A 22,972-nucleotide genomic window follows, 5' to 3' on the forward strand; every position below is an offset into this window, starting at 1 on the left:
TAAGCCTAGATCAGTGCAGTGCACTATGGAGCAGCTAAAATCAGCTAAACCATGCCAGCATCCCCGGGGCTGTGGGAAGGTGCAGAACCAAAAGGGCAACATACTTTTTTTGTGTGTGTGGGGGGGGGGGGGGGGGGGGGGGGATCCAGAAATGAGACTGAGTGGCAGGCTCTGCCTGCAGTGTTGCTTTTTGCTGTGAATTGTTTATATGAAATAAAATTTGTGAGAGCCTTCTAGCCTGAATCCTTTGTTTCATGCCACTACTGAACCCATGGTCTCAGGGGCAGAAAGGGGAGAGGAGCCGAAATGTGTAACAATAATGCAAAAAAAATCTCCTATTGTGTTCCAATGATTTCTCTCTGTACAAGGTGGCGTGAGAGTGACAGTTGGATCTCATACAGTTTTGCTTATGTGATAGAAACTGTGAGCAGAAAGCCAGGCTGTAGTAAGACAGTTTCCCAGTTTTCAGCATGATAGCTAATTCAGGAGGCTGGCTAGATCCCACATGGTGACAATATCACCCCCACAGAGCTAGATTCACTAGCCCAGGGCTGGCTCTAGGCTAACCAATGTCCTGTGCGAAAAGTGAAATTAATCCCCCCCATCAAAACACAAATGTACACAGGGCCAGCTCTAAAGCAAATGATGTTCTGGGTGAAAATCATTTATAGTGACCACCACAACCCCCTCCCCCCAAGAAAACCTGATCCCTGCTCCTCAGGGGCAAAGGGTAAGGAAATCAGATGAGGGTGGAGAAAGGCACATTTTCTCTCTCCACCTGACCTCAGCACTCTCCCCATACTCCAGTGCTGGCCTCAGAAATATAGAAATACACATTCTCTAGATGGAGAAATGCTGCATCTACAGAATAAAAAGACATTTTTTCATTTTCTATTAATCATGTATCCCTGGATCACACATCACCAGCAAAACTGAGCCAAAAAATCTCCAACACAAATTTCAAATTTTGTCTAAATAACCAAGAAGTAGAGCACACCCCTAGACTACGCATACCTTGGCCTGCTATTAACACTATCTGGCAACTTGACTATAAGACAGTACAAGAAAAACTCCTAAGGGCCCTATATGCAATAAAACAAAAAATCCCTGGCCAGTTTTAGCCACCCAGCAAAGCTATTTTTAAAATCATCTGTCAGCATTGCATCAACAATTTTAGAAAATGGATGCAAGAACTTATTCAGATATATCCCACCAATCTTGATTCAACACATCACATCCTTCCTTGCTACATACTCCTCCTTCCCTCCTTCCCTCCACCACTCAACCAGATTCACATACTACCCTATGCCTTGTGCTCCCACTACGCCTTATCCATTATGCAGCTGCATAATGATACTCCATTAAACGTACTTTGATGTTACGCCCACTACCGCCCCATTTGTTGCTGCTCTATATATTATGTTATTCACTGATGAATCAGTTCACTATTTGTTATTGTTGATTTGTTGACCTGCTCTATGTTCATTGCTCAATGTTCTATGTTCGATGTAACGCCATAGCCGCGACTGTTCTGTTTAATTGTAAACCAATATGATTTGATATCCTTGTTCAAGAATGTCGGTATAGAAAAATTCTAAATAAATAAATAAATAAATTTAACACCTCATAGATTACACAAAATGTGTGTCAATTAACTGTTGGAAACAAATACAGAATAAAAAGACCACAAAGCATAAATAAAAATGTGCAGACAAAAAGTGAACTGGAAATCTCCACAAGCCAGATGATGTATTAAGTGCAGCATGACCATTCTTCATAAAATATCAAATCATAAAATCAAGAAATATAAACGATGAGTCATAATAGTAAAACCATATTAATAAGAATATAAAATTGTTTAAATAATAAGTATTTCAAAACATCTGAAGAACAGATCCAATAATTTAAAAATTTTATAGATTTCCCAAAATGTCAATAAAATATTTAAAACAACAGAAACAAACACCCCCAATAATTAAAACTAATAGAAATATAAAAGGTCTCCTGCTCTCCACACCTGGGATCTTTTGATTTCTAGTCACCCTGAGATTGTCATGGATTGGGGGAGGGGGCTACACAAACTTTAAGCTCTCTCTCACACATGCACTTACACATGTTCATTCTCTCACATACTTCCTCTCTTATACAGAAGCCCATGCTCCTACTCACACACAATCTCTCTCTCACACATGCTCTTTCTCTCTCTCTTACAAAAACACACACACGCACATAAATACTCATAGGCTCGCTCTCTCTCACACACGCACACATGCTCTCTCTCACACACGCATCCTCTCACTCTCTCTCACATACACACATTTTTACATATTCATTCTTTCACACACTCCCTCTCTGATACACACCTTCTCTCACATGCACAGGTGCTCTCTCTCCCTTACAAAAACACACACATACATAAATACTCACAGGCTGTCTCTCATACACACACTTTTACATGTTCATTCTTTCACACACTCCCTCTCTCATACACACACTCTATCTTTATTCAGAATGTATTAATTGACTACTGCCTAGTTGCTAGGTGATTTATAATTAAAAACATACATAAAATGAAACATAATTGTTAAAACACAAAGTAATGTAGCTTAAAATATACAAAAGTTAAAACATAAAAAGATTAAAACATAACATTGCATATAATCAGGCTCTATTTCCCTGACACAAATACACACATATGAGCACAGGCTGTCACACAAACCCTTTCTCACACACATTGGGCCGGATTTTCAAAGGTTACGAGCGTAACTGGCCTTACGCGCACCGGGCCTAATTTAAAAAGGCCCGGCGACACGCGTAAAGCCCCGGATCGCGTGTAAGACCCGGGGCTTTACAAAAGGGGCGGTCCGGATGGGGGGCGTGGCCAGAGGCCTCCGCATGGCTGCTGAAGTAAGTTTTAAAACAAATAAAAGAAGTCATCAAAGATAGGGGGAAAGGGCGGGGGAGGTAGGGGTAGGTGGGGTGGGGTGGGGGAAGGAAAGTTCCCTCGGAGGCCACTTCGATTTTAGAGAGGCCTGGGAGGGAACAGGGAAAGGCAGCGCAGCTTGGAGCGGGCTCAGCATGCGCAAGGTGCACAATCGTGCACCCCCTTGCGCGTGCCGACCCCGGATTTTATAACATGCGTGCGCCGCGCATGCTTCTTTAAAATCTACCCCACTATGGGGCAGATTTTAAAATCTGTGCGTGCGGGGTAAATTTGTGTGCACTACCCTTCGCAAAAATGTACACCTGATTTTATAACATGCGCGCGCTGCCGCGCACATGTTATAAAATCTAGGGTCAGCGCACACAAGGGGGTGCACACTTGTGCACCTTGCACGCGCCAAGCCCAAAGGGAGCCCCTATGGCTTTCCCTGTTACCTCCAAGGCCGCTACGAAATCATAGCGGCCTCGGAGGGAACATTTCTTCCGCTCCCCCCCACCTTCCTCTCCCTTCCCCTATTTAACCCACCCCCCAGCCCTACCTAAATCCCCCACCTACCTTATTTTACTTATTTATGCCTGCCTCTGGCAGGCGTATCTTGTGCGCACCGGCCGGCTGCCGACGAGCCAACTCCTGGCACAGCCGCTGTGCCAGAGGCCTCGGTCCCGCCCCCGGACCGGCGGCACGCCCAAGCCCCGCCCCCTTCCGGCCACTTTTTTAAAACCCTGGGACATACGCGCATCCCGGGGCTTGCGCACGCCGCCGAGCCTATGCAAAATAGGCTCGGCGCACACAGGGGGGGGTTTTAAAGGGTTACGTGCGTAACCCTTTGAAAATCTACCACATGTGTATATGTGTGTGAATGTGTGAAAGCCTATGTGACACACAGGTTCACACACACACACAGGCTCTCACACAAACATACACACACACATTACGTATGTGTGTGTATGTGTGAATGTATGAAAGCCTATGTGGCACATAGGTTCAAACGCACATGCACATAGGTTCTCTGACACACATACATACAAAGGCTCTTACTCTCATGTTTTTACATGTTTGTTCTCTCACACACTCCCTCTTTCATATATACATCCATGCTCACACACATACACACACACACACACACACTCTGTCTTCCTCGCTCTCTCTCTCTCTCTCTCACACACACACACAGGGTCTTTTACACTCTCAAACACACATATAATGGGCCTGATTTTCAAAAGCATTTATATGCGTAAAACTAGGTTTTACGCATGTAAATTCACTTTACTCTTTTGAAAATTACTACAATATAAAACATTGAATTGTCCTTAGAATTTACCTGTGTGACTGCACTTTACGTGTGTAAATGGATTTTGAAAATTGCTATGATTGTAGGTTACATTTACACGCGTAACTCCTTTGAAAATTCACCTGTATTTGTGTGTGTGAGAGAGAGAACCTATTCTCTCACCCTCTCTCACACACATTTATACATGATCATTCTCTCACACACTTCCTCTTTCATATACATGCCCATGATCTCACACACACACATACACAGGCTCTCTCTCCCTCACACACATAGGCTCTTACACTCACACACACACACAATTATCCAAATTAAATGTTAAAAAACTGAAATAAATATAAATCAAACTAAAATCAGAAAGAGAAAATAAAATGAGAAAATAAACTGAAATGATAATTTTTTCTGTGCACATCCCTATTCCCTTGTCACGATCTTCAGTTTTTCCCTTGATGTTATTTATTTATTTATATTCCGCTTTTCACACTTTTTTTCAGTACTTCAAAGTGGATTACATTCAGGTACAGAATGCCTCCCTCTAATGCAGCTAAGAACGTGCACATTGTGGAACACCGCACACATTTTTATCCGCATTATGGCAGGGCAATTTTAAGACATCTCTTTTACCCAGGGATTTTGAAACTTGCCCTCCCTGTGCCTTTAAACAGATTTAAAAATTATTTTTCACACAATTTGGAGCCAGCTGTGTGCCAAGAGACCCTTGTTTTCCTCCATAGTGGCTCTCCAAGGCCTTGACAAGGCGATGAAGCAGTGACATGCTCCTGCACTGGCTTCATGATGGGCTGAATAGGGAGTCAGGGGTCAGCACCAAAATCTCAGGGGAAATAACTATGCCAAGTTATTTTCTCTGTTTGAAAGTTCTTGGCCCTATATTTCATCTCAAAGGGCATTTAAGATTCACATTTGTTTTGGGGTTTTTTAAATCAGGAAATGCTTTTTTGGCTACAGATGTTTTATAGGATAGTCATGACTGTTTGCTCAGGTACCAAGTTTGGCTTTATTATTATTGCTGCATCCAAGTTCATACCTTGTAAACATCGTGATTGCACAGAACAGCATCAAAGAGAGTGTAAAGATCATTTAAGAGATCAACCACCTCAATTGGTTCACTAAGCGCTGAGATTGTTGTGAATCCAACAATATCACTGAAATAGATGGTAACTTCCTCAAAATATTCTGGTTCGACAGTGCCCCCAGTTTTAAGAGCTTCTGCCACAGATCTGGAATACAAAAGACAGTAAAAATAAAAGAAATACACATAATACAACATATAACCAGGTGATGATTTACAAAACATGTTGACTTTTTTCTGGTATGGCAATATTGATGTGGATGTTCGTAGTGAAATCACCCTACAGTCGACAATGATTCAAAAAGGTAAGAACATAAGAACATGCCATACTGGGTCAGACCAAGGGTCCATCCTGTTTCCAACATTGGCCAATCCAGGCCATATGAACCTGGCAAGTACCCAAAAACTAAGTCTATTCCATGTTACCGTTGCTAGTAATAGCGGTGGTTATTATCTAAGTCAACTTAATTAATAGCAGGAAATGGACTTCTCCTCCAAGAACTTATCCAATCCTTTTTTAAACACAGCTATACTAACTGTACTAACCACATCTTCTGGCAACAAATTCCAGAGTTTAATTATGCATTGAGTGAAAAAGAACTTTCTCCGATTAGTTTTAAATGTGCCACATGCTAACTTCATGGAGTGCCCCCTAGTCTTTCTATTATCCGAAAGAGTAAAAAACCAATTCACATCTACCCGTTCTAGACCTCTCATGATTTTAAACACCTCTGTCATATCCCCCCTCAGCCGTCTCTTCTCCAAGCTGAAAAGTCCTAACCTCTTTAGTCCTTCCTCAAAGGGGAGCTGTTCCATTCCCTTTATCATTTTGGTTGCCCTTCTCTGTACCTTCTCCATCGCAATTATATCTTTTTTGAGATGCGGCGACCAGAATTGTACACAATATTCAAGGTGCGGTCTCGCCATGGAGCGATACAGAGGCATTATGACATTTTCTGTTTTATTCACCATTCCCTTTCTAATAATTCCCAACATTCTGTTTGCTTTTTTGACTGCCGCAGCACACTGAACCGACGATTTCAATGTGTTATCCACTATGATGCCTAGATCTCTTTCTTGGGTAGTAGCACCTAATATGGAACCTAACATTGTGTAACTATAGCATGGGTTATTTTTCCCTATATGCATCACCTTGCACTTGTCCACATTAAATTTCATCTGCCATTTTGATGCCCAATTTTCCAGCCTCACAAGGTCTTCCTGTAATTTATCACAATCTGCTTGTGATTTAACTACTCTGAACAATTTTGTATCATCTGCAAATTTGATTACCTCACTTGTCGTATTTCTTTCCAGATCATTTATAAATATATTGAAAAGTAAGGGTCCCAATAAGGATCCCTGAGGCACTCCACTGCCCACACCCTTCCACTGAGAAATTGTCCATTTAATCCTACTCTCTGTTTCCTGTCTTTTAGCCAGTTTGTAATCCACAAAAGGACATCGCCACCTATCCCATGACATTTAACTTGCCAACGTTTATGCATCATTGAAAGATAGCACCATCTGTGATGGTGATCATGCCCAAAGGTCTAGGCATTAACAGGAGATACAGCAGAACCTGGAAGGCAGAAGAGATGCCCCAGACAGTTAGATAACACATTTTATACTATTGGTGCACAGAAGAGTGGAGCACAAGAGGAAAAACCTGTTGGAACCCATGCAAGATTGGGAGAAATAAAGGCAGGCAGTCATATGGACCTTTTCTAATCAAAGGTGTACAAAACTGTGCACTGCAGTAAACATCCACTGAATATAAGGTGACTTTTTTTTTTTGCAACATGAGAAATAATGCCATGGACCAAAGAGCTCCACATTCTGAGCTATTCACAGAGCTCAGGAATTTGCAAAACAGAAGTCAGTGATGACCAGGATTGATGAACAGACTATGATATCTATGATGCTTTGGTTCAATATTTTCCTTGTCTGTAAATCTGTTTTATTAAGTATTAAAATACAACACGCTGATAAAAAATAATTCAATGTATTTAAATCAGAAAGTACAAGGGTGACCTGCACAGAGCAGCAATTATTTATTACTTAGCATCTCTTATAATCTGCTACCTCCACAAATTGTTCGGTGTGAAATTACAACCTTAAACAACACTGGTATGACAGCATCACGGAGTTGGCTTGCATGTTGGTTTTATAAGAAAAAGTTGAAGATGGCAAGGCTTTATTTGGGGTAGCCTACTAGCTGAAGAGATGGAGGCCATCACTTTAGTAGATTGTGGGCATGCTCGGAACAGTGGTAGGAAAAGAATTGAGATGATAAGGAAAAAAACTTGGGGGAGGAGGGAGCTGGTGTTGGCTTGAATAAGGCATTTTTTTGTGTGAATATGCCTAAATTCGATGAATTTTGACTGGGAAAACTGGATGGATTATTTTGATCTTTATCTGCCCTCATTTACTCTGTTACTATGAATCAACCCCGGATATTTCACACTTGCTAGGGTTTTGGCTCTGGATGACAATTATGGTTCAAGTCTTTCCAAGCCCAGGATCAGATATTCTGGAGTGGAATGTATCTGAAAAGGATGGGTTTTTCCACTCAAACAAGTTTTTATCCATTCTTCAGTGTTATTATTCTCACCAACAAAATCATTGGGTGTGAAGAAACAGCCTTAAATAAAAGGAGGAGAGAGAAGAGAGAAAGGAAAGGATGAAAAAGGAAAGCAAGTGCTGGGAAACAAGAGAAGGGGAAGGGAGACAAACAAGAAAGAAGTGATGGAGAGAGGAAAGAGAGGGGCGATATAAGGTAGGAGAGAAGAGGGAAAGGAGGAGGGAGAGGAGAAATATGGAGAGAGCAAGCACAACTGATTGCATTACTTACAGAGGAAGCATTTGTGAGAGAAGCTTTTCTGTTTTCTGTTTCTCAATTTCCAGTTCTTCCGTTCGTTCTCGAATTAAATCCTCCAGGTTGCTCGAGTACTGCTCCAGCATTCTCAGCATGGAGTCGATTATATTGGTTTTTTTGCCTTTATTGATGGTTTTAAACTGAAAGTCAAACTAGTATGTTAATTATTTAGCTGTACTCTGTGCTATTACACTTATGTGAAAAACAGTTACTGACTGGCACAGTGACAGGGATAATTGTATCATGGACTGCTGAAACAGAGGCATGAGGTCACAGGAGTGCCTGAAATGGTTGCAGCCAATAAGGAAATTTCACAGCAACTACATTTCATATCTGAGGATGCTGCCTGACGAGTACTATACAAAGACCCCTTCTTAAGCGTGATCCCTTAGATGAAAACCTTTGTCTAATGAGTAATAGCAAGGTGCAGGGAAAATTTTTTCATTTTGATTAGTTTTATTTGTTCTCGCAATGAAATCATAAAATGGTTTAAAATTCATAAGGCAAATAAGATTGGAAATTAGGTAAACCTCAATCAATTTTCAGAACAGTGTATTTGTGAAGGGTTAACTAAACTTAAAGTAAATAAGGCGATGGGGCTGGATGGGATACATCTGAAAGTACTAAGGGAACTTGGAGATGTCCTGGTAGCTCTGCTTTTTTAGAGTATGGAGTAGTTCTGAAGGACTGGAAAAGGGAGGATGTGGTTTCTATTCATAAAAGTGGAAGTGAGGAGGGAACTGCAGGCCAGTTAGTCTGACCTCTGTGGTGAGCAAACTAATGGAAATGCTACTAAAACAGGATAGTACAATTTTTGGAATCTAATGGATTACAAAATCTGAGGCAGCATGGTTTTCCAAAGGTAAATCTTGTCAGATGAATCTGTTTAATTACTTTGACTGGGTGACCAGAGAGTTGGATAGAGGGAGAGTGTTAGATGTAGTGTACTTGGATTTCAGCAAGGCCTTTGACATGGTTCTGCACAGAAGGCTTATAAATAAATTGTGCGCCCTTGGTATGGATCCTAAAGTAACTGACTGAGTTAGAAACTGGCTGAGTGGGAGATGACAAAGAGTAGTGGTAAATGGAGTTTTTTCTGAGGAGGGGAATGTTACTAACAGTGTGCCTCAGGGATCAGTTCTTGGACCAGTACTTTTCCACATTTTTGTGAGCAACATAATGGAAGGGTTGTCAGGAAAGGTTTCTCTTTTTGTCTATGATACCAAAATCTGTAACAGCATGGACAGCCAGGTGTTAGGCTCGTGGACCCTTGGGCCGGCTGAGACTGCAGGTGTCGTACTGTGGATACCCACAGTGGGCGTCGCCGCCGGGAGGCGGCGCTGAGGAGAGACTTCGGAGACGGCTTCACCACTGGAAGCTCGAGGTCCCCCCAGGAGGAGCCTGTAGGAACCCTGGCCTCTTGGTCTTAGGTGGATCCTATGCGATCAAGGATCAGAAGAGCAGCCTGCCGAGGTAATCCAACGCTGAGATGGCGCCCAGGAGGTCAGGAGAGACTTCACCCTTGGAAGCCCGCGGTCCCCCCGGAAGGAGCCTGTGAGGACCTGAGTCACTGGGGCTTAGGAGAAACCTCCGGGCGGGTGATGAACAAGAACCTGCGGCAGTGGGAAGAGACAAAACCGAAGTCCAGAAACAGGCCAAGGTCGGGAGCCAGAAGTCAGATGTCGGATGCCAAAACCAGGGACGAAAGCAGAAGTCGGAGTCGAAGAATGAAACAAGGTCAGGAGCCAGGAATCAGATGTCGGGGTCAAGCAAGAACCGGGAAGCAGGAAGCACAACTAGCTACTCCGAAGAGTCAACCTCGTTGCAAGGCACTGGCTAGCTGTGGCTGCCAGGTTTAAATAACCCGGCAACGTCTGACATCAGCAGGGAGGCGTCCTCTGTTTTCCCGCGCTAGTCCCTTTAAATCGGGAGCCCCTGCGCGCGCGCACGCCTAGGGGGTGGGGCCAGCAGCGGATCGCCGGCAGCGTCTCCCTCGCAGGGAGAGCACAGCAGTAGGCTGCGTCTCAGGCCTGGATGGCCACATCTCGGATCAGGCAGGCTGGAGGGGAGCTCCCACAGACAGGGCAGACCGGGTGGTGAGTGGAGATCCCGGGGCACGGCCCGGGGGTTCCAACACCAGGAAGGAGTGGAAAACATGAGGAGGGATCTAGCAAAGCTCAAGGAATGGTTTAAGGTCTGGCAGCTAATATTTAATGCTAAAAAATGCAGGGTAATGCATTTAGGATGCAAAACCCTGGGGAAAGGTACAGTATTTGTATTTATTTATTTTAAAAATACTTATTAATCGCCTAAGCACAAAGGAAGAGCAGGATTTGGGGGGTAATTGTATCTGAGGATCTTAAGGTGGCCCAGCAGGTGGATAAAACAATAGTAAAAGCCAAAAAGATGCTTGGCTGCATATGGAGAGGAATGGTCAGCAAAAATAGGGAGGTGATATTGCCCCTGTATAGGTCCCTAGTGAGACCTCATTTGGAATACTGTGTACAATTCTGGAGTCCGCATCTTCAAAAGTTTATAATCAGGATATAGTTGGACTATGTGATGGCTCCTAAAATGGTCAGTGATCTTCGTTGCAATTTTCCTGTGAAGATGCTGGTGTGGGACATTGATATATGTATTCCATTTGAAATCTGAGTTATTTTTGGGCAACTTGATTGACAACCTTGATGAAGCACTTACGGGCTAAACATGTTGGGTTACCTTGAAGAGTCTATTTTCGTTTCTGCTAGTGTTGTATCTTGATGATTTCCATAGGCTATCTGGAGGCTTGATGAAGTTTCATTGAAGATATATTATTCAGCTTTAGATTATCTGAGTAGACTTTGGCTTTTTTTAAGCCTTTTGAAGAAAGTTTTCTTTTTTTTTCCTTTCTTTTTTTTTTTTTTTTTTTGTATATTTTTGTTAAGGTGTTTGTTGTCATTGTCCTGTGCATACATACATACATTTTGTTCTTTTGTGCTTTTTTTTGTGTGCATTGCTTTTTGGGCCCTCAGTTTAGAGTAGATTTTCAAAACTGTGCGCACATGGATGCCGATTTTATAACATGTGCGCACTGGCGCGTGCATGTTATAAAATCCAATGGCTGCGAGCACATGTGCACCGGATTTTAAAATCAGCATCTGGCCACGTGTGTAAACCCCATTACACACCAATTAAGGAGCGGACTGGGAGGGAACTTTCCTATCCCTACTCTTCCTACCTCTTCCCCTCTCTTCCCTGACCCCTAACCTAACCCTACCTAACCCTAATTTTTTTTATTTTGTTATTGCTCCCCTGGAGCAGAAGTAATCTTCGGCATGCGCTTCCCCGGGACAGCAGCTAATGGCGCTGTTCCGGCCCGGCCTGCCCCTTTGGAGAGGCCCGGCACTTTGGTGTGGCCGGGCCCTTCTGAAAATGCATGCGACGCTCGCAAGGCCCAGCCACGCACTAACCCCCATTATTTACTCACGTAGCCCTTTTAAAATTAGGCCATTAGTTAGTATAGATGTATGGTTTTCATGTGTTTTCTTTGTGAGACTTCAGATGATTTTTGTGGTTTAATGCATACGATTGAGTTAGATTTTGCATTTAGTTTTCTTGATTTTTCATTTCTGATGAGTTTTGACATTTGAATAAAGAATTTTTGATACTTTTGTACAATAAGTTAAAGATGAATTTTAAAAGACCAGAGCATGCATTAATTAGGGAATGCGCAAATAAGTTGGGCTTGTGCGCACTGAGCATATTTTAAAAGCCGCCTGGATACACCTGTATCTCTAGCAGTGTGCAGATCTCCAAAGTTTTAAAAAATGGGTGGGGTGTGGACATTGTTTGGGCGGGGCATGTGCATTCTGGGACATGAACCAGAGATCTGCACTTAAATACATAGGTGCTTGGGTGTGCACTCAGATTCCCTGCTGCGTAAATGTACTTCTCCTATGGATGTGATGTAAATCTGCTATTAGTTAGACTGCGGAGTAGCAATCTGTTATAAATGGCTCCTAAAGGAGGAGGAGTCAGCTCTTCCTTTTATGACCCTGCTAAAGAGAATTCTCTTGCACTGCTATTTTTGGAGTTAGAATTATAAATATAAAAAGCTACGCTCCAAATCTCTGTTGCCTCTGTGATCTGTAAATGTAAATAAACTCTGATTTTATTCTTGCTATGAAGTCAGAAGAAGTGCCACTCAGCACTAGGAAGCCGTTCTATACTACAACCACTTCCTGAATTCACAGGAGTATTTTTCAGTTTCCGCAGCTTAAATTCAGGAAGCTGGCACAGTTCAATGCTGCTATCTGTGCTGTTTGTGCCATATAATAAAAGGGAAAAGCCAGTTACACTGTAGATAAATTAAAAGTTCTGCAAGTTAAACTTCTACAGTATTTATATGATTTAAGCCTGACAAGGTGAGAGTCCAAAAAAAACCCAAAACAACCCAACAGGAATCAGGAAGAAAATGAAGATAGTTTGTGCTTTATTTTTCCATTTGTGGTACCTGTACTGAAAATGTAATGTCAGAGTTCACGAATCACACCACGCTGAGGTGTTGTGGAATGTGCGATATAAAATGGAAGGAAATAAATATGAATTGACGCATGCTAACACTTCTAACCCTGCTAGACCAATCAGAATCCTCAGTTTTTTCTTGGTGTAATATTATTGGATTTAGAGCTTTCAAAGCTTCATGGCATAAGAGACAAGCTGAACCAGCCATAGTGTTATCCCCAATGCAGCTATGGCCTTATAGTCCTGTCTTTCTTAGAGACAATGGAACAGTAAGTCCATAGATGCACTGGGGGTAAAAACCCCAGCCTGACCCTTGTGTCTTGGAGCTTGTGGGAGTGAGAACACTGTAAAATAGCTTAACTGAATCTGGCTGAAAGGAAACATTGATAGAATTTTGTGACAGGAAATTTTCCTTAATAATCATCACTACATACCCATGCATAGCTGTGGCTATGTTGGGTCACTGGGAAAGGGTAGCAGGAACAGAAAATAGGGGACAATTTAAGAAATTCAAACAAAGAAGCTATGCTACACGTAGGAGAAGAGGACTTTCGAGCCTTTTAGCAGTTTTAAGGGGTCATATACCAACCTCATCAAAAATCTCATCAAATGTAGGTCTCCTGTCTGCCAGTTCACTCCAGCAGCGTTTCATCAACTGGATACATTCCAAGGGGGCCTGGTCAGGGGCCACATTTGGACGACATAATGGTGGGGGTTTCTTCACCTTTCTTATGATTTCTGGAACAAAGAGCAAATTACATCAACTATCGAAGAGAACATGAAGAGAAATGTAAGATGTTTCTACTCTAGGCTCCTGAAATAAGAAAAGAAAACCTTTTACAGAGAATTAAATGAAGCCACTCAGTGATGGAGAGACAGAAGATTCTTTGTTTCTTTTGTTTTATTTTTATTTATTTAATTGAAATTCTGCCTTTTGACATTTCAAAGCAGATTATATTCAGGTACTGTAGGTATTTCCCTATCCATAAAGGGCTTACAGGCTAAGAGTGAGATTTATCAAGCCACAATATTTTATTTTTTTGGGGGGGTGAAATATTGCAAGGGGAGATCCCACCATATTTTGCCCCCCCCCCAAAAAAAATATTGCGGCAATATCGCTGCATTATTATTCATTGCGGAAAAGCTTGATGATAACATGGAAGAGGTTGCAAAATCGCTTGATGGCATTCACTTTGCAGGGGGTCGCCATCGTTTTAAAGGGCCAGAAGGTGAGCCTCTTTCAACAGAAAGGAGGCTCTAGATCAAGGGGTCATGGGATGAGGGTGAAAGGGAATAGACTCAGGAGAATTTCTTTACAGAGAGGGTGGTGGATGCATAGAATGGCATCCAAGTGGAGGTGGTGGAGATAAAAATAGTATCTGAATTCTAGAAAGCATGGGATAAACATAGGATCTCTGAAGGAGTGGGAAACTGAAAAGTTTAAATAGTTGGGTGAATGGGCAGACTGGACAGGCCAAACAGTCTTTTTCTGCCATCATGTTTCTGTTTCTACTAGCCAGTGGAACCGAGACTACAAACTTTAAACTCTTTTCAGAGAAAGTTGCAATAAAAGAGGGCTGAGTTTTTAAGCTGTAAGTACTTCAAAGGAAGTACTTACAGCTTAAAAACTTTTATCCTGTTCTTTTTATCCTAAGTACTTTTATCCTGTACTTACAGCTTAAAAACTTTTATCCTGTTCCATTCTTGTTACATAATGTATTATATATTCCACATTCCTTGTTGCTCATTCTCCGGCCCCTTCGGCCTCTTTTTCTGTTCTTTCTCCCATCCCCTTAACTGTTTTTTGTAATTTCTACCTGCTTTTAGTTTTTATGTAAACCGGTATGATGTTCCCCACTAATGTCGGTATATAAAATCTTTAAATAAATAAATAAATAAGGTGGGGCACTGAGCGTGTTAACTAGTTTCACAAGGTTCAGATATATGCCAGTTTTTGAAAGCCCTGAAAAAGGAGATTTGGAGACAAAAGGAAATATGTTGAAGTCCCACTGAAAGGCATTGGAAGAAGAAGACTTCTGGGAGGAAGTATATGGCCATCTTTTAATGAAATAAGTCCATTTTAATGATGGAGATGTAGCAACCTGGGGAAGATAAGCTATCATTAAACATTTTTATTGCATTATTGAGATAAGTCCAAACAGAAAAGAAGCAGAGAGGATGGTCTTGTTTTGCAGAATGCAACCAAAGTAGGATGAGACCAATCATTGTATATTTCAAAAGTCTTTATTTGGCACACTATTGAATAAAATACTCTTGCCCAACTCTGGCTGAGTTTCGCCTTAATAAAAGGCTGCGTCAGGGGTGTCACAGTTAGTCATCATTGTTTACAATATGGACACCGTCACACTTAGTCATGAGCACAAACCTCTTAAAAGTGAGACACTTTAATACAAATAACATCATTTTCTTGTGCATTGAAGCAAGGTTGGTCACCCCGACAATAGAATAGATTAGACCATGCATGGTGACTAACTGTGAAGCCCCTGATGCAGCCTTTTATTAAGGCGAAACTCGGCCAGAGTTGGGCAAGAGTATTTTATTCAATATTTTGCCAAATAAAGACTTTTGAAATATACAACGCTTGGACTCATCCTAAGGGAGGAGGAATAGCCTAGTGGTTAGAGCAGTGGGCTAAGAACCAGAAGACCAGCATTCAAATCCTGCTGTCACTCCTTGTGACCTTGGGCAAGTCACTTTACCCTCCATTGCCTCAGGTACAAAAACTTAGATTGTAGGCCCTCTGGGGATAGGGAAATACCTATCGTACCTGAATGTAAACCAATGTGATATCTCAGATTGAATGTTGGTATATAAAAATAATAAATAAATACTTTGGTTGCATCACTGAGACAAGGCAGAAGATGCTTGGAATCTGTGCCTCAACCAGCCTGTTGTTCCAACATATTATACAGAACATATTTCCTTTCACACTGTAACTAGCACAACTCTTATAGAGGTGAATTTTAAAAGCCTGGTGCATGCATCAATTAGATGATATGTGAACAAGTCACGGTTGCACACACCCACCATATTTTAAAAGCTGCCCAGTTATGTGCATCTCCCACAGCATACACATCTCGCTCCAATTCAAAACGGGACATGGTATGAGCAGAGTCTGAGAGGGGCATGGGCGTTCCAGGGCGGGGCCAAGAGATTTGCGTGCAAATACTTATATGCCAGGACGCCCAGGTTTAATGGAAAAAAGTGACTAGTGGAGTGCTCCAGGGATCTGTTCTGGGACTGATGCTTTTTAATATATTTATAAATGACCTAGAAATGGGAACAACAAGTGAGTTGATAAAATTTGCCGATGACAAAATTATTCAAAGTTACCAAATCACAAGAGGATTGTGAGAAATTGTAAAAGAACGTTGCAAAACTAGGAGATTGGGCATGCAAGTGGCAAATTAAATTTAATGTAGACAAGTGCAAAGTGATGCACTTAGAGAAGAAAAACCCAAATCATAGCTACAAAATGCAAGGTTCCATATTAGAAGTCACCATTCAGGAAAAGGATTGAGGTGTCATCGCTGAAAATAAGTTGAAATCTTCTGCTCAGCTGCAGCAGCAGCAGCCAAAAAAGCAAATAAAATACTAGGGATTATTAGGAATGAAGGAATGAAGACTAAAACAGAGAATATCATAATGCCTCTGTATCGCTTCATGGTGTGAACTCATCTTGAGTATTGTGTTCAGTTCTGGTGACCACATCTCAAGAAAGATATAGCAGAATTAGAAAAGGTACAGAGAAGGGCGACCAAGATGATAAAGGGGATGGAACATTCCCCTATAAAGAGGTTAGGACTGCAGCTTGTTGAAGAGATGGAACAAGTAAATGTTAATCAGTTGTTTACTCTTTTGAAACATACAAAGACCAGGGGACACACAATGAAGTTACTGGGTAATACGGCGAGCGCATGTTATAAAATGTGGTCTGTATGCACATGCACGCTGGATTTTAACATCCACGAGTGCGCGGGGGGGGGGGGGGGGGGATTTTTTAATCTACGTGTGGCGATGCAATTTCAGTTTTTCTCATGTTCCCTCCCAGTTTGCCCTAATAAAGGAGCGGACTGGGAGGGGACTTCCCTACCCCTAACTCAATAGCAGGTCTAACTCATCCAGCTAACTTAGGACCTGATTTACTAAGCTTTTTTTTTTCCCATAGATAAATAATGAGAGAAAAGCTTTAGTAAATCGGGGCCTTAGTTGTATAAGACTGAATATTGGCAGTATTCCAGCTAAACTGGCTGGAAAAGTAGTCGCGCCCCAGAATGCCCTATCCTGCCCCCCACTTAGCCGGATAACTATTTAGACAGACAGGAATATTCAAACACTCTCACTTAGTTGGTTAAATTAAAAAACAAAAATTGGAGAAAACCTTTAGGGGTAGATTTTATAAATTTGCGCAAGCACATACAAAAGTACGTTGGATTTTATAAGATATGCACGTAGCCGCGCGTATCTTATAAAATCCAGGGTCGGCGCGCACAAGGGGGGTGCATATTTGTGCAACTTGCGCGCGCTGCCTGTTCCCTCCGAGGCCGCTCCGAAATCGGAGCGGCCTCGGAGGGAACTGCCCCCTGACCTCAGACACACCTCCGGACATGCCCCCTCCCCGGGACATACGCGCGTCCCGGGGCTGTGCACGCGCCGGCAGCCTATGCAAAATAGGTGCGCCGGCGCGCGAGTGCCCTGCGCGTGTAAATCCGGCTGGATTTACGCGCGAAGGGCTTTTAAAATCCGAGCCTTAGTAAATAGATTTATAACTAGGTTGTTTATCATTTTGTGTTAAGGCCTTAACGCCTGCAGTAAATAGCACATAGTATGCAAATGTCACATTTGCTATGCAAGCGGGAGGAGTTTCTGGTATTGTGCCATGACTGAATTGGTAGAGAGAGAGAGATTCACTATAGAGGGCAACATGTAAGTGTTGCGCGTCCCGTCCGCGCTGGGCCCTCGCACGGGCTTGCTCACCTCTCCAGCTCCTCTGGGGGTCCCGGGTTGTCCTTCCCTGCAATGGTGGCAAGTACAGTTAGGCCTTGGCGTCCCGCAGCAGCGGTTTCCGGGCTTTCACCTTCCAGCCAGGCTTCTCGGCAGGGCTCGGCGTCCTCTGTGGCGTCGGCCCCACCCGGCAACTCACAGGGCCAGGGGCGGTCCCAGCTTCGCGGCGCGCCCTGATTGAACCACCTATATCAGGAAGCTCCTGCCCTGACTTCCTTGCCTTGGCAATCGGGTCGATCCTTGTGATTTCTAGTTTGCCTCTGTGTTCCAGTCTTGTTCCAGCCTTTTTCCAGTCTTGTTTCCAGCCTTTGTTCCAGTCTCGTTCCAGTCTTGTTCCAGTCCTGTTCCAGCATCCTTCTGTTCCAGCGTCCTTCTGTCTCCTTGTCTCCCCAGGTAGTACCTTTCAGACTGTCTTCTCGGTACTGACCTCAGCTTCACTTGACTATGTTTGATCGCTGCCTGCCTCTGACCTTCTGCCTGCCTCCACAACCACGTCTGCTCGCTGCCTGCCTCTGATCTACTGCCTGATTACCGACCACGTCTGCACGCTGCCTGGAACTGACCTCTGCCTGAACTCGACCACGTTTGACTGCCTTCTGGAACTTGACCTCTGCTTTGGCTGACTACCCACGGACTGACTACTGGTAACTGACCTCTGCTCTTCCTGACTATCCATGGACTGATTACTGGCTCTAACCCTCGCTTTGGCTGTCCACGCTTCCTTGAATCTGGCGTTGATCCTTGCTATACATTCAGAGACTTTCTTCTGGCCTTCTCCGGCACCCAGGACTTCCAGCCTAAGTATCAACCGCGCACCCTTGATCGTGGTGGGCACACCACGGAACTTCGTATCAAGGAGATCCTGTGAGGCCCACCTATGACCAGGCGGCCCGGGTACCCAAGGGCTCAACCCGGGGGTACCTAGGGTTGCTAGTGGCAAAGTTCCAGCTAGCCTCTGTCTCCTCTTGTGCTCTGCCTCCTAGTGGCAGGCGCTCTCTAGGTCCAACCAGGGAGCCTACCAATCCTGCCCTAGGCCAAGGGTCCCCTCCTGGCGCAACAGGTTGCCAAGGCCATGGACTTGGCGGAGTCTCCCGCCATACGGACCACCCCGGGTCTGGCCGCAACTATTCAATAACAATGAAGAGCCAAAGAGACTCTAGCCTCCTCAGTAGAGGAACTCCGCTCTCAAATGCAGGACGCAGCAATGGCCAATCCTGTGGGCCTAACCTCTACCCTGTTACCTAGACCATCATTGGCACTGCCAGCACCTCCTCGCTTCAATGGGGATCCATGCCTCTGCCAAGGCTTCCTCAATCAGTGCTACATGCAATTTGCTCTCCAGCCCTCCTTGTTCCTGAAGGAGTCTACAAAGATAACCTTCATCCTCTCTTGCCTTGAGGGGAAAGCCCTGGCATGGGCTTCTCCATTTTTTGGAGCGTTCTGACCCTATCCTCACACAACTGTCCCAGTTCATCACCACCTTCAAAAGGACCTTTGAAGATCCTGGTTGTCAGGCGGTTGCTGGCCATCAACTACTCCACCTTTGTCAAGGCTCCATATCCCTCTCGGAGTTCACGGTGGAATTCCGGACTTTGGCAACAGAACTGAGATGGCAAGAGGACTGCCTTTGGGCACTCTACCTCAAGGGTCTATCACCTGCTCTCAAAGACAAACTTGCTGTCCGTGAGATTCCCATATCTCTAGAAGACCCCCTCGCTGGGAAAATTGACCATCGCCTCAGACAACGGCACCATGACGTAAAGGCACCCTGGCCTCCTGCTCAACGCCCAGCATGTATCCTTAGCCCTCAGCTAAAGGCTCTACCGGCACCACCTTCCTCCATTGAAGAGCCGATGCAAGTCAACCATGGGCGGTTGTCCCCTGAGGAGCGTCTTCGGTGGAAGAAGCAGGGCCTATGCCTGTACTGCGGTGCCTCCGGACATCTAAGGCAATCCTGTCCAGTCTGTCCGGAAAACATCAAGGCCTAAGCCTGGTGGGGGTCCCGAGCTTGGGTGCTACTGTCACTGGCCCCAACTTTTACTACCTGTTATTCTATCCATGGAGTCTCTATCCTTTGCTACCACTGCTCTCATCGATACCGGAGCCAGTGGCAGCTTCAAAATGGATAACATAGTGAACCTTTTGAAAATTCCAGTACAACTCCTTGAAGTTCCTCTTTGCATAGCCTCTATTCAAGGGGAACATCTCCCTAGACATATCACGCACCGCATGGTGGCTTTCCGTCTCACCGTGGGAACACTACACGAAGAAGAGATATCCCTATAACGTCCTAAAGCATTTAACACATCCAGTGATACTGGGTCTCCCTTGGCTCCAGACTCATGGATCCCAATTTGACTGGCAGTCTCTCCGGCTAGTTCAGTGAGGCCCACAATGCCAAAAGAATTGCCTGAAACAAATACCTCCAGCAATGACCGTCCTGAAAGCCACCACCCTCGCTGGCTTACCGGCTCAGTACTCTGACTTCAAGGATGTCTTTTCTAAACAGAAAGTAGACACATTGCCTCCATTTTGAAAATATGATTGTCCTATCGAACTTCTACCCGGTACTATACCTCCCAAGGGTAGGATCTATCCACTCTCGCTCCCCGAGACCCAGGCTCTAGCACTAAACTTTCAAAAGGGAAACTTTGATAAAATGAGAAAAATAGTTAGAAAAAACTGAAAGGAGCAGCTACAAAGGTAAAAATTACCATCCTAGAAGCACAATCCAGTTGTATTCCACACATTAAGAAAGGTGGAAGGAAGGCAAAATGATTACCGGCATGGTTAAAAGGTGAGGTGAAAGAGGCTATTTTAGCCAAAATAACTTCATTCAATAATTGGAAGAAGGATCCTTCAGAAGAAAATAGGATAAAGCATAAGCATTGGCAAGTTAAATGTAAGACATAGATAAGACAGACTAAGAGAGAATTTGAAAAGAAGTTGGCCATAGAGGCAAAAACTCACAGTAAAAACTTTTTAAAATATATCCAAAGCAGAAAGCCTGTGAGGGACTCAGTTAGACCGTTAGATGATCAAGGGGTTAAAGGGGCACTTAGAGAAGATAAGGCCATCATGGAAAGATTAACAATTTCTTTCCTTTGGTGTTTACTGAAGAGGATGTTGGGGAGATACCCGTTCTGGAGAAGGTTTTCATGGGTAATGATTCAGATGGACTGAACCAAATCATGGTGAACCTAGAAGATGTGGTAGGCTTGATTGACAAACTGAAGAGTAGTAAATCACTTGGACCAGATGGTATACATCCCAGGATTCTGAGGGAACTAAAACATGAAATTTCAGATCTATTAGTTAACATTTGTAACCTATCACTAAAATCATCCATTGTACCTGAAGACTGGAGGGTGGCTAATGTAACCCCAATATTTAAAAAGGGCTCCAGAGGTGATCTGGGAAACTACAGACCAGTTAGCCTGACTTTAGTGCTTGGGAAAATAGTGGAAACTGTTCTAAAGATCAAAATCTCAGAACATATAGAAAGACATGGTTTAATAGAACAAAGTCAGTATGGCTTTTCCCAAGGCAAGTCTTGCCTCACAAATCTGCTTCACTTTTTTGAAGGGGTTAATAAACATGTAATTAAAGGTGAACCTGTAGATGTAGTAAATTTGGATTTTCAGAATGTATTTACCAAAATTCCTCATAAGAGGCTTCTAAGAAAAGTAAAAAGTCATGGGATAGGTGGTGAAGTACTTTCATGGATTACAAACTAGTTAAAAGAGAGGAAACAGAGAGTAGGATTAAATGGACAATTTTCTCAGTGGAAAAGGGTAAACAGTGGAGTGCCTCAAGGATCTGTACTAGGACCCATGCTTTTCAATATATTTATAAATAATCTGGAAAGGAGTACGACAAGTGAGGTAATCAGATATGCAGATGATACAAAACTATTCAGAGTAGTTAAATCACAAGCAGATTGTGATAAACTGCAGGAGGACCTTGTGAGACTGGAAAATTTGGCATCCAAATAGCAGATGAAATTTAATGTGGATATAAATGCAAGGTTATGCATATAGGAAAAAATAACCCTTGCTGTAGTTACACGATGGTTAGGTTCCATATTAGGAGCTACCACCCAGGAAAGAGAGCTAGGCGTCATAGTGGATAATACCTTATCCCAGGACAAGCAGGATGCTAGTCCTCACATAGGGATGTGAATCGTTTTTCAACGATTAAAATTATCGTCCGATAATGTTTATATCGTCTTAAATCGTTATAGAACACGATACAATAGAAATTCTAACGATTTATCGTTAAAAATCGTTAAATCGTGTTAGTGCGCACTAACTCGATTTAGTGCGCACTAACTGAAAATGATACAAATAAACACTTTCCAGGTCACTGAAGGTCAGTTAGGAATGAATATGTGTTCCTATTGGCTGGCTGCCCTCTTATCTATTGATGTTACTAAGGTTACCACTGAGGTGATGGTTGGGGGGATGGGAAATGGAACTGGAAACTAACGAACACCAACAGAAAATGAAACAAAGTGTTCACACTTCCCAGGTCAGTAAAGGTCACTTAGGAATGAATATGTATGTATGTATTCCTATTGGCTGGCTGTGCTCTTATCTATTGATGTTACCAAGGCTAATACTGAGGTAATGGTTGGGGGGATGTGAAATGGAAACAGTTGGAAGCTTGACAAAAAAAGTAATGTAATGATCAGCACTCACGTGACTAGAACTTGTTTGTTTATTATTTTTGTTAGCAGGCACCTGAAATGCTAGTGCATGTTGAATTTGCCAATCACTGTGCATTTTAGAAAGGTGGTCCTGGCTGGAACTGTACACAGTTCAAATATATGTAATTGATTGTTGGTAAGTGTATTTTTTAAGTAGCCACACTGGCACAAGTATGTTTACTTTTCCTCCTACTTAACTCACTAGCTCAGCTTTGTAAGAAGGGCTTCTCTGCTTGTGTGTTGTTTTTGTTTGGTGTGAGGAGAGCAGAAACATCAGATCTTTATTCAATCTACTACAGTCATCTCTTACAGTGCCCTATCCCTATTAATACCAGGAGTGTTGTGATCTTCCTGCACACAGTGCCCTAACCCTGATACCAGTCTGAGACAGCTCCCTCCCTGCATTACTAGTGAGAGACTGGCTTCACAGACAGGGGGGAGCTGCCTGACCCTCACTCCTGACTTCCCCCATGTCCCAGCTAGTGAATGGTGTGTGGGTGAGGGGGGGGGGAGGATGGTGAAGTCTGAGA

At 43.3% G+C, this 22,972-nt stretch overlaps 1 protein-coding gene across 1 annotated transcript in view; it reads right to left on the bottom strand.

Annotated features, from left to right (window-relative positions):
* The window catches only part of LOC115092343 (retinal guanylyl cyclase 2-like), a 175,926-nt gene that overhangs the window by 47,529 nt on the left and 105,425 nt on the right, over nt 1-22,972 (bottom strand). The window contains exons 11-13 of the mRNA XM_029603144.1: nt 13,299-13,447; nt 8,180-8,343; nt 5,281-5,473 (exon numbers count right to left, since the gene is read on the bottom strand). Of these exons, the coding sequence (XP_029459004.1) occupies nt 5,281-5,473; nt 8,180-8,343; nt 13,299-13,447 (506 nt within the window). The remainder of the gene's footprint in view (nt 1-5,280; nt 5,474-8,179; nt 8,344-13,298; nt 13,448-22,972) is intronic.

Source organism: Rhinatrema bivittatum, chromosome 5, assembly GCF_901001135.1.
Source record: "Rhinatrema bivittatum chromosome 5, aRhiBiv1.1, whole genome shotgun sequence".
Lineage (NCBI taxonomy): Eukaryota > Metazoa > Chordata > Amphibia > Gymnophiona > Rhinatrematidae > Rhinatrema > Rhinatrema bivittatum.